The 12,761-nt window shown below is 42.7% G+C and overlaps 1 protein-coding gene across 1 annotated transcript in view; it reads right to left on the reverse strand.

The window, feature by feature from the left end:
• arfgef2 (ADP-ribosylation factor guanine nucleotide-exchange factor 2 (brefeldin A-inhibited)) overlaps window positions 1–12,311 on the reverse strand; it is a 29,800-nt gene extending 17,489 nt beyond the window's left edge. The window contains exons 1-12 of the mRNA XM_061258367.1: window positions 12,003–12,311; window positions 8,148–8,178; window positions 7,659–7,782; window positions 7,413–7,559; window positions 3,991–4,170; window positions 3,398–3,659; window positions 3,058–3,267; window positions 2,739–2,866; window positions 2,446–2,576; window positions 1,448–1,682; window positions 758–857; window positions 499–638 (exon numbers count right to left, since the gene is read on the reverse strand). Of these exons, the coding sequence (XP_061114351.1) occupies window positions 499–638; window positions 758–857; window positions 1,448–1,682; window positions 2,446–2,576; window positions 2,739–2,866; window positions 3,058–3,267; window positions 3,398–3,659; window positions 3,991–4,170; window positions 7,413–7,559; window positions 7,659–7,782; window positions 8,148–8,178; window positions 12,003–12,159 (1,845 nt within the window). The 5' untranslated portion in view covers window positions 12,160–12,311. The remainder of the gene's footprint in view (window positions 1–498; window positions 639–757; window positions 858–1,447; window positions 1,683–2,445; window positions 2,577–2,738; window positions 2,867–3,057; window positions 3,268–3,397; window positions 3,660–3,990; window positions 4,171–7,412; window positions 7,560–7,658; window positions 7,783–8,147; window positions 8,179–12,002) is intronic.
• Window positions 12,312–12,761: the final 450 nt, after the last annotated feature.

Raw genomic sequence — 12,761 nt, forward strand, 5'->3', positions numbered from 1 at the left:
GAACTGTGACTCCCAAGAAACACAACATACTGTGTTTGCAATTAATCTCATCCTGGGTTATATCAGAAGAGCTCTGGACAGAATAGGCCAAAGGTCTGCAACTTGGGTATTCCTTACACCCAATAACTTCAAGTAAAAATGTGTAATAAATAATGAATTTATAGACCACTTAAGAGATTCTGTTTATGATGTGGAGTCAACTCTCATGGAGATCTGAAATGAACAATTTTAGGCTGAACATATCCATGCCTCATTAATTTGTGTACACAGAAAGATCGATTTGAATTGTATGCATAGAGAGCATATACTTTGTACAAGTAATTTGGCTAATTTGACTAAACAGCAGTGAAATGCACAATGTCAGCATCATTATTAGAGATGGCCTTACTTTAGTCTCGTGCACCTCACATACAAAGACACATGTTGTGCACAAGATTGGTTTCCTTTATTAAATGCATACATATATAATATATCCCAACATGCAGATGGACGAGTTACCTGCAGGGGTGTCATGCCCAGCTCCTGGCCACTCCTTCCTTGGGCAATCTTGGACAGGTCATTAACCAGCCTCTCAAAGATATTGGCTGCATTGAGGTCACAGTCGTAGTTGACGTAGATGTCCACAACACACTGAGCATCTTAGGGAAGAGGGGTACAGAGAGTACAGTGGGATAAGTAGGAATGCACATTCTCTGAGATTAGTACTCGATGGGCAGTGCATGTGTGAAGAGAATTTGGTGAGGGGCAGGGTAGTCACCTGCACAGATTCGGGTGAGTGTCTGGATCACCATCCACTTGTGTTCAAAGGAACTGGAGGACGTCTCCAAGATTGTAAGGAATATTTCCCTGAAGAACACCTGTGAGAGAGGGAGACAGAAGGTCATTAGTTTTGGCCAGTGGAGATAAAATATTATTGGATTGTACTGTATAGGCCTCAGAAGTAGAGTTGTCATTCCGTCCAGAAATATCTATGGCTAAGTTGTTAGCAACTTGTCGCACAAAAAAAAATCACACAGAGGGCTGCACCTGGCTGTGTCTTTATTCTTGTTATAGTTGGTGCTCTCGTTGGTCATTTCCTTAAGTTATTAAGTCGTATATTTACATTTCTTTGCTGGCTAAGCATAGTATTTACTTGTCTGGTGACCCTTCTCACAGAACCGCTAGCTGTGACACAAAGCAAAATAATTATTTCTGTTGGAATTCAGAAATGAGTCCAGATAAAAACAGCCAAATATTAAACGCCATCCTAAAGCACAGTTTGCGACAGAAACGGTTATGCAAAAAAGGCCATTAATTTTTCCCATAGGGAAATTGTGCTCTGATCCGCAAATACACAAATGGGCAACGATTTTACTCTGTCAGACATCCAAGGCCTACTATAACTGAACAACAAGCGGGGGCGGGGGGGGGGAGATCAGAAATGCACGTTGCTTGAACGATGCTGTACCTCAATCTGCATCTTGAGATGGACCTTGAAGTGGGACAGCAGGGTGAGGAAGATGGCGAGCGAGAGCTCGAAGACATCGGGCACAGAGGAGACCCCGTTCTTGGACAGGGCCACGCACAGGTATTGCTTGATGGCGTTGACGAACATCTCGTGGGTGCGGAAGACGGGCCCGGCACCCTGGAGGACTGACAGCAGCAGCTGCAGGGACACCACCTTGGACCGCAGCTCATGCGACCTGGCGAGGGACAGAGAGGATCGATCATCAGAAACAGCTCCACATATAGGACTCAACTCCATTAGCACTATGCAAACATAACCCAATTCATCATGCACACATAACAATGAGTGCTATGCATGCATAATTCATTGGTTGTATGCATGTCAGAAAAGTGCTGATGAAAGGTTAGTCTGGCAATGTTGTGAAATATTGTGCATGTGCTATATTCTGGCAGATTTCTCTTTCTATGATGAAGAGACACTGTTAAGCTTGCACTCACAGTGAATGATGAGCAGAAAACAAATCATGAAACTTTAGAACTATAAGAAACAAAGAATACACATTAATTACACCACCAAGTGAAGAAAAAGTTTCTGTTTGAAAGTCAATGCAAACAAGCCAGTAAAAGAGAGCTTATGTATACAGCCAATCTCTATACCCCAAAATAAAACAGAAATAAAATGGTGGTTTGCAGCATAATAAAGGGATGCAAAATGTGTGTCGCTAAATAAATGGAACTAATAATCACAAAGATGAATGATAAGCAGACTTCTTCAAAAGGTAAATTAAAGAAATGGCAACAACAGAAACCGTTGTTGGTTTAAGCCGTTCTTTCTCTAGAACTCCTTCAGCTGGCCTACTTTGGCTGCGTACCTCATGAGCCGAGTGTCTGAAATCCAGTTCTATAGGCACCTACTCAACTCGTGCTCGTGAAGTCTGGATTCATTACACTGCAGAGGCTTTAAGCAAACACAGGGGCTCTGCTGGAGGGCACACTCACTTGGGGTCCGGAGGCCCGTCTGCGAGGGGCTTCATGGAGAGCTTACAGAGCGAGCGGAAGACCAGGAAGGCGTCCTTCTGCAGGATGTGGGAGAAGCGGGCTGCAGGGCCTCCCTGCATGGCGTCTGCGTCCTGGGGAGGGGCGTGAGTGAGGTCACGAATGAGCGAAATCATGAGGTTCCAGCAACCATATCCACGGCTGCACTGCCGGTGTCCAAGAAACTCCAAACACAGCCAGCTAAATGTGGGTAATTCACTAGGCTCGGCTAGGTAACACGATGCTTCTCAACGCACCAGGATGTCTGTAGAGGATTCGGAGGTGCGGTCCTCCACAATGCCGTTGACCTGCTGGATGGCTGCTTTGCCAGGAGGGGGGGCAGTCTCAGGGTGCTCACTCTCAGCATGGGGCTGTGGTTCTGGTTCTGTGGAAAAAGTCAGTCAGTGAGTCAGTGCAGCAGCACGCAAACACGTTACTCCAGTGCTCCATACATGCACACAGAATTATGGTATTATAGCTGATATTATGACTGCATGTTCAGTGAACTTTCATCAGCTCATATTCTCTCTCTTTCTAGAGAACATAAAGTAAACATGGTTAGACAAGCCTGGTTACCTTGTCCAGTCTCTGGTTCTGGCTGCTCCTTAACCTCCAGTTCCTCAGGGTCAGGTTCCTTCTCCCCTTGCCCCTCTACCTCCACCTTTGCCCCGCCCTCCTGCTCCTCCACAGCAGGTTGGGCCACCTGCCCATCTTGTTCTGATTCCACCACATCTGGACCTACAGGGACATCTGGGACGACGGGAACATCTGGACCAACAGGAACATCTGGAGAAGTTCAAATAAATACAACGCTAACCTTCAGGCAAATAATACTGGGCTGAAAGAATGCCAATAAATTGAAGAAAGGGAACATTAAAATGAACATTGGCCATTGTGACAACCAGAGGGTCTGTACCTGGAAGGGGTGGGGCGTCTTGGATTGGTTCCTGTACGTCTCCCTCATCCTGAGCCCCGCCCTCCTCTGACCGCCCGTTGACAGAAGGCATGTCCCCTGGGGTGTCCCCCGGGGTGGCAGGGGAGGGGCTGGCCTCGGGAATGCTGGCAGCGGGGGACAGGGACCCGTTTTGGCTCTGGGGGGAGGCTGACACCCGCCCGGGGAGGGGGGACGGCTGCTGCAGTCGGTGTCGCTCCTTCTCCTGCTCCCGAGCCTCCAGTGCCTGGCAGGAGCCCACAGGGAGACTCAAAGAAGGGCCCTCACCCACACTGCGAGTTCACGACCCACCACGCTAAACATATCACACACCAAATCTGTATCCAGAAACAGCGGCAATATCTTCCGTCAATCTGAAGACCAAAAATGGTGAAATGGCACAATATTATAGGGAATGAAAATCTAGAAAACTTGTAAAATTCGATCAATAATTTGTTCTACATATCCAGGGATAGAAGTCTCCCTTGAAAAAGAGATTTATAATCTCAATGGGACATCCTGGTAAAATAAAGGTTCAAAAACAAAATGTATTAAAGTCCACGTGCACAGACACTCACTGCCTGCGTCTCCATGCGAGTGAAGATGACATTGAGCATCTGGGTGAGGGTGGCCTTGGCGGTGGTCTGGTTGATCAGGTTGCGGCTGGCCAGGTAGATGTTGTAACAGGTACGGACCGTCAGCAGCACCGTGCCCTCATGGATCTCGATGTGGGGCGATGTCACTGCCGTTAAGAGAGCCTGGGAAGAAGAGAAGGAATGCAGGGTGTCAAACAAAGCGGGCACGGAGAAGAGGGGACTCCATGTAGAAGGAATGGGAACTGGAACATGAGGTGTGTCCAGTCAGTCACAACTCACCAAACACATACTGCACACCATAAGGATCCGCAGTCAGACAAATCCAAATGAAAATGAACAGCAGCAATGAGCGGAGGCTTACACAACAGAGGAGCCACCTGCTTACAGACCTGCAGTCTGATGGGCGTAATAATCACATTAACGCTTTGGAGGTCTATGCTTACTTTCTCTATTTTTTGGTGCCCTCTGAGTTTTGCAGTTCAGTATATGTAGGCCTATATGCCACTACCAGGTGTTGCATATAATTAATTTTCAGAACAAACTCATCCTGTGTGTTATGGCAAATACTGTATGACTGGCGAATTGATACAAAAAACAAGAAACTCAAAAACAGGCATTGAAATGCATTGATAACAGCACACCATAAGATCAAAGACTCCAGAGTTTTCGACATTGATCTCTGAGGAACGTACTTCAAATTACTTCTGAAAATGAGGCCACTTGGTAATCTTTGCACAATGTGTACAAGATTATATACATACAAGATGTATGGAAGAATCCTTCAATTTTTAGGTGGACTTTCAAAATTCTGACTGAAATAGTCAAAGACACTGTATTTTCACATTTCACATCTCACTTTCCACACGTTTGAAAAGAGCTGTGAACTCTCCACATCTGCCCAAAATGTGACAATGGCGGGAGGGGGAGGCGGGACAGTCACTATCTTCATACCATTTAAGATGAATTGCTTCCGCTTCTCACTGAATGTGAAGTTGTTTCCACAGGCAAACTGTGCTCACATTTGGATACTATTACTACAGTGAATGACTAATTAGAGCAAAACAACCCAAATATTTCTAACAACAAAGGTCTCCAAATGAGCACAAAACAATATATAAAAAAAGAGAGTTTATAAAACTATAGTTTTATAAACAAAGTACATAACATTGGTTCGGCTACTCACTGAATGTGAAGTTTCTATGCCATGGAAAAAATGTGTGCGCAAATTATTTAAATTACTACAGAGATTTACTATTGATGTAATGGAAACAAAACAACCAAAATATGTTTTAGTTGAAACATCCGCTTTAGTCTTATCTTGCGCTTCTCGCAAGCATTTTTTTCTTTTTGCACTACAGTACGTGGTTATTATAAAAAATTATTTTCATAAATATATGTTTGCTAGACAATATTGTCTGATAGGTTTCATGCACAGTGTGCTTGGCACTCATTTATTTCTCTCATCTCTTATTTGGAATGCCATCTGATGTCTCCACAAAAGACTATCTGGTTTTATCACTGAAACTAAATATATGCTTGCATTGCTGAACAGCCTTGGATTTTTGTTTGAATCTAACAAACTGTATCAAATCCTCCACTGGGTTTTGTGCATCTTGATAACCAATTTCAAAAAATTTGCTCAGATTCACATCTCACATGGCTCTCCAAAATTGCTTACAGTGCAAGATTTGTGTCAGGTGATTAGCTTCTGAACTTGAGACATAGTGAGGTGAGCGAGTGTATATGGCACTTATTAGTTAACCGATAAGGGACAAGGCAGAGCTTATGTCTGATTCATAGGGAGGTCAGATCTAATTTGGTGTGTCAGCCACTCATTGCCCAGGCAACCAAATCATCATCAGCCCTCTCATGTCTAGCTCTCCTATTAGCTCCCTCCCAAGCGCAGACTGCCAACTGTGCTGGCTGGCTGTACAGGCCGCAGACCACAGGGAGTGCAGGATCTATTAGCTATATTAGCCAGGATTTATATTTGCTGATAATTGTGATATTCTCTCCCAGGACCACTTGGGGCCCTCTGACAGCATTGGCCCCTGGGCTTCAGCCCAGGCAAGCCCCTGCATTAATTCAGGCCTAGGTGTGCTTCTAACAAATCGATACAAAAGCATTTCTTATTTTGTTAGGGGTCAGATAAGATAGACAGAGGAAATCACAGGGGAAGGTACAGAGCTTTGGGGAATGGCTTGTGTTCTTCTGAATCCACACTGAGCCAGACTCCAGCACAACCTTCACCAACAGTAACATGTACCTGACCACAAACACCTCAGGTCATGGCCTGGGCACCTAAGACTCAACTGGACAAGGTTAGATGGGCTGAGGGCTATCTGAGACAGTGGCAAATCTACTCTAAATAGTGCTCATCTACTCTATGACCTCTTAGTAAAGTAACAAGGACCTGCAATCCACCAGCAAAGTCACTGCACTCCTGAGCTAGAAGACTTCTGACACAAGCACTGTAGACACTCAAGTGAATAGAGGATTCCTTATAAAAAGTGAGATATGGGATACTACTACGGCTAATTATGGGTCACCCGAAAGGACCTCGTCAGTTGTGGCAATGTCCACACTGTAGGAAACATCGCCCTACTAACCGTTTGGAAGTATACACTTATGCGATACAGGTTAGGTGGGGTCATTGAAATATCAACCAAGTTCACTGTGGTGGAATGAAATGCCTCAAGTGATTTGACTGTCATAAATCAATAGCAGGCACCGAAGAGGGGTCATGACCTGGAAGGACTCTTTCTGGATAATCAAATATTAATGTTCATTATTTTTGCCAGAACAGTAACAGATCACTTCAAAACTCAGTTAAATATATCCAAACACATTATAGACTGGAGTTGTAGGAAAAAACATACTGTAAAAGTTATAAAATATTCTTGTTAGAAGACACTGTTCAGAACTGCTCATGTTTCTAATGAAACCGAGTTCTGGAGCGAGCATAGCAGTCTGATCCATACGACACAGCAGCAGCCCTTCTTGGCCTTGTCTCGGGTTTGCCACTGAAACTCAGCTGCAGTATGATTCCCTACGGGTTTACTGTACCATTCAAAAGCAATACGCTGCGTGACCGTGAGAGCTATCTGTTGAAAATTACTTGACGTGTGCCTTGCAAAGCAGATTGCAACGCTGCCACAAGAGTCATATGACTAGACTCACGTCTCCACCAGTGTTACTAACCTAAGACTCAGCCTAAACACTGAAACTTGTTTGAGTCTACATCCAACTTGTTTACAGCCCTCTGAAAATCTATACTCTACTATACTATAAATCTGAAAATCAAATAACCATCACTTACACATAAATTATTTAACATTGTGTGATCAATTTGGCTTCAGAAAGAACCAGTTAGATTTAGGAAAAGATAAAAAGGTGGCACTTACTTTGATGATCTGCAGCTGCACCCCCTCATCCGTCTGCGGGCCTTGGAAGCAGTTACAGACGGTCTCCACCAGGCGATCGATCAGCCGCTTGCCTGGAACAGAGCTGTCCGGTGCATTGCCCGTGATGTGGCCATAGGCAATCAGCTTCTGCAATGGAGTGCCACAGAGAACGGGGCTTGTCTGCTTTTCCTGTAGACTTTAGATTTGACCAAGTGAGTAAATGTTGACTCTGCTAAAAGGCTCTACCTGTAAACAGTCCAGCGAGGTGCTGACGATGCGGGGTGACTTGGACTGACAGGCCAGCTCAAAGGGCAGCACATACTTATCCGCCTCAATGTAGTTGGCCCTGGGGGCGACCACAGTGCCATCTCTGTAGAGAACAAGGATGTCAAGGATGTCAACAATATATACATATTTGTCCATTGCTGCTATCATTGTATCACAAGTAAAGTACAGGGTCATAAATTATTTCTCTGAGCGTTTTCTGCTGGACTAAAGAACTGGAGTTCTATATGACTTCTAACAGAATAAAGCACAAACACCAGCACTCAGCAGAGGAGAACACACAAATCCACACATTAATAAAGCATAATGTATATTCCATTGCACACAAAGTGAGCGCATTTGTGCTAGAAGTTTTCAAAAGCATAATTTGTACCTTAGTTTTTCTACTTTTAATAGATACCTATCATTCAGAGGTTAGGATGGGGCACAGAGAGAGGGGAAATAACTTACTTTTGTTTTTCCAGTTCAGTTTTGATTTCATCTGAAAAGACAATATAGAGAAATTATCAATACTGCTGCGACACTTGTCTGAGCAGATCAATCTCAGTTGCAGGCCTTATTCAGAGTGGCACTGCTTATATCAGACATCTTGATAGTTTGCTATTTTCCGGATGCATTCAGGCAAATGCCTCCTTCCTCGTGGGTATAACATCAAGAGGTGCAACGAGCCAGCAGGCTTCAGTGATCCAATCATCACTCCACACTGCTCTCATTTTACCAAAATATCAAGATACCCCTTTCCCTTCAGGAACAGAACATGGACATTCCCAGCCCTACTGGTGATATCTTGTACATCAGGGGTGTCCAATCTAACGTGAAAAGGGCCAGAGTGGGTGCAGGTTTTTGTTTTAACCCAGCCCTAAGACATGTAATTCTACTTTAAGGTTTTGATTGAAGACCATGATCAGTTACAGTAATTAGTTGAATCAGGTAACGTTGTGCTGGGTTAAGGCAAAAACCTGCACCTGCACCTACCCTTGATGTACCTACTATTGAATAAAATAACAAATCGATGGATGGATGGGTCAATGAATGGATGAACCAAGCAAGCCCTAGCAAACACAAGTTAAATAGTTCAGTTACTGTAAAAGTACAATTTTGGCATTTAGCAGACACATTTATTTAACCAGTCATTTATTAAGATGAGATTTTTAGATTAAATCTGAAGCAATCCCCTAGCAGGGAATCAAACTCACAGCCTTTCAGTTACAAGCAGAGTTCCCTAACCATTGATGTTGACCGATCTTTATGTCCTTCTTGCTTTTGGCAGAAGCTAAAAAAGTGGGTTGAGCAATAGAAGTCTTTCAGAAAATAAACTTCATATGTGGGTTACTGGATAAGGTATGCAAATTACAGGTAAGCATTTTCCTTTCTGGTTTAGTTTTGACACATTAGCTACTGGATATAATGATGCTCATTTAGAGTGTCCCAACCAGTTTGCAAAAGAATGACTCAATCACCACAGCAGATAATACCTTACGTCACTAACTGCAATGACAGTTGACATGCGACAGAAGGTTGCTGCCACAGTATCAAATTATCCAATGCATGAAGATCTCCATGTACTTTTCAAAGGGGCTATTTGAATTGTTTTCAATCAAACCAATGATATGCAAATGCACTATTCCTGCCCATTGTGTGCTACACACTGGTATTACCAGCTCATTTGGAAGTTATTGAAATGCACTATTCCTGCCCATTGTGTGCTACACACTGGTATTACCAGCTCATTTGGAAGTTATTGAATGAAAGGTGTATGATTCATTGCTTTTAGGTGGCCTGGCCTTCTTTTGACTGCTGGTATAACATGCAAGAAGATATGTGCAGAAACAACACCAGTGTAGGTTACAGGTCAGAGGTCATATACCAAAAGCATTGATGTGCCTAGAGTGGCTGCTTGTTTCAAAATGGTCTCTCTGTTTCCTGTTTTCTAGTAAAAAAGGTGGGAACTTGACAGACATTAGGCTCATTAGACAATACACTCTGGATTTTTAAGAGACACTAAGCCTTTGTGGGCACTCAGAGCAAGTTGTCATTCTATGAAAACAATATAAATACCACCAAATAAAATGGAAAATTGAAATAAAATACAAACTTCATTTGACGTTACTTCATAATTCCAACTGTGCCGCAGTCATTGAGTAGGTTAATATATAATATATTTCCATAGTCTTTTGACTATACATTTACCAAGGACAAATACATGCAAAGTATGTGTTCTGCTACAGCCATAATCATACATTGTTTCCCAGAAAGTGCAAAAAAGAGTGTTCTGAGGCCAGTTTAGGTCACTCAGATAGAAGGGCCCGCCATGAAGTATAATTAATTGCTTAGGAAATGTTACTGTGTGAACCCAATGCTGTGATTAAACATATAACAGCAACACACCTACACTGCACATGATTCTGGAATGGGGCAAAACTAGAATGTAAACTCAAGGTTAAAATATGATTTCCTGGAAGGATCCTGGCACTTTGCCCTTGAGCACAATATCCAACGAGTCCTATAGTAAAACAACCAACCATTATGGTATTACCTATTCTGTGCTTTCATAATATGTATATAACAACATTTTATATGTTCAATATAAATATTTATATTGTTGAAATTAAGCATATTGTCAAATTAAACATACTGTATTCCCAGATGTGAAGTTTGAAGGCATGTGAAAAAGTAAAATATGAATATAACTTTATGTATTTGAATATTTTGAATATTTGAAGTTTATATCCAAATGGCCAAAAACATTTTATTACCCAGCAAACTATGCTTTGCACTATGTGCATAACTATCCTTGTTATTGAATCATTAAAATATATTATCTTGCAGACTTGACCAGGACAAATTAAGTACAATCCACTCAGGACTACGTATGGACCTCAAATGTAAAAACTAAATAATATGTCACCTGAAATAATTTCGTTATTGCAGTAATCTAAAGTTCCTTCAAGGTGCCTAAGCCAACTCTGTGGTCAAACGAATACTCTGGCATTTGTAACAGGATACGTCAGGGAGACCATTCCTTTCCTTGATTCGTAAATAATAAATTCTCCAGACTCGGATCAGAGCACAAGCTTTTCTACCACCTTTTCCGCCTTTTGTATTACATCTGTGTACAATAACCGGAAGTACCACACTGTAGCCCAGGTGATGAGCTGGGATTTCAAGCAATATAGTTTACCGCAACCTCTCCCGCACAAGGCATTTGATTTATTCATAACGAATAATAAACCCATTCGATTACCAGTCGGTTTGGATACGTTATTTTCGTAAACCCAATTTGATTAGCCCACACAGTCCAAATTCGTCCATCCAAACCTTGGCTTTGCCACGTATAACACTTCACCCTTCTCAACAGCACTGACGGATGTAAACATAAGATAGCCCAATGCTGGTACATGTCACATTAACGTTAATGAATCGGGTAGAGTTAGACAATAGCGCTAGCTAGCTCGCTAGTTAGTTCGATTTGACAGTAACGTTAGCTGTGGATGTAAGACAATATGCTCAGCGATTCAGTGGAAAAACAGACGTCAAGTGTGATGTTACGGTTGCAAGTCTTTTCGGCCAGGTACACAATAATGTAACGTCACGACCTGCTAGCCTCAATCTAAACTACCTGGTTAGCAAATTCCACACGCTAACTGAGCTACAGCTAGCTATATAGATACATTATCAAGATAGCTAGGTGCTACTAACATTAACTGCTACTAGTCTTGTTTCTGTTTTCACTAGCTAACTAGACACGTAGCCGGGTAAGACAGCATTAATTAATTAGCTGGCCAACACGTACGTTTAACTTGTTACGCACTGGTTAATGTGCAGCTTGTTCTATTGCTGCCCAACAATAATGAACATCTTTAGCTAGCTCGTTAGCTCCACAAATTCCACCCATCTTTTATACACGTCATTCTTGGAGCTAGCTTGCATCATGTTTACAATATGCTATAGTTAGCTAGCTAAGTATAAAATCAAACGTAACCGTTAGATGCTAGCTAGCTAACTGTTATACTATTGCTAGAGATTTAAAATTAACTGAGAATAAAGTTACCTAGCCAGCTGTGCCACAGAGGTAAATGGCTATCAATATTGCTACGGGCCTGTCTCAGGCTAGCTAACTAGCCAGTAGCTATAGCTAGCTGACAAGTTGTGCATGGTTTATCTTGACCCCATATAACGTCAGCTAGCTGGCTAACATTACTTGTTTGACAGATGCGCTAGGTTCATCCATAAAACGACACAGAACAAGACACAAGTGTAACCGAAATGATACGCACTTAATTAAAAAACACAAACATTGCTTACCAAGTGCTACCTGACAGGCTTTACGCAGCTGGCTGTGCTGGGTCCGCTTCACCTCCTTATCCGCGAGGATTTTCTCAAGCGCCCTGGACAGAAACATGCTCTTCGTTTTAGTACTTTCCGTCTGCAGTTGTCGTTCTGGACGGTGTTGTTGTAGCATCTCTCGCACGGCTATAGCCTCTTCGTCAAACCGTCATTGTCGGAAGTCCCCTCTTTTATGTCGGCGTCAAATTTGCAAACAAAACCGGGCAGACGACTATCTCACTGGGTTATTCAGCTGTGCTACCTCAGCACTGTGCCGCCATGTTGCTTTCACGCAGCATCACGTGATACTCAGCTGCTACTTTTGACGTTCCTACCAGCCGCATGCGAGAACTAGTGGCGTTATTTCGATAGACATTCTCGATCAGCATCTACCCAGCTTCTATAAACAAGGTTGGAGCACAACTTTATCGGGTTGGTTTGCAATCATTTTTCTTGTTTACATATGTTACGTTTGTTCGAAATTTCATTCAGAATTACACTAAACAGGGAGGTGCCTCTTGCTATAAATTCTATATACAACCAGAATGGAGATAAGTAACCGTGAGCACAACAGGAATAGTCCAGATAAATTATTTGGAACCATGCCGATGACAGCCATGAGTTTACAAAGGGTAGAGTTAAAGATTTCAAGCAGTTTTCTGTCTCCCACAACCAGCCATCAGTCAGACAATGTAGCCTCCAATATATACAAACTGAGAAATCACCAAAAACACAATA

Source organism: Conger conger, chromosome 10 (genome assembly GCF_963514075.1).
Source record: "Conger conger chromosome 10, fConCon1.1, whole genome shotgun sequence".
NCBI lineage: Eukaryota > Metazoa > Chordata > Actinopteri > Anguilliformes > Congridae > Conger > Conger conger.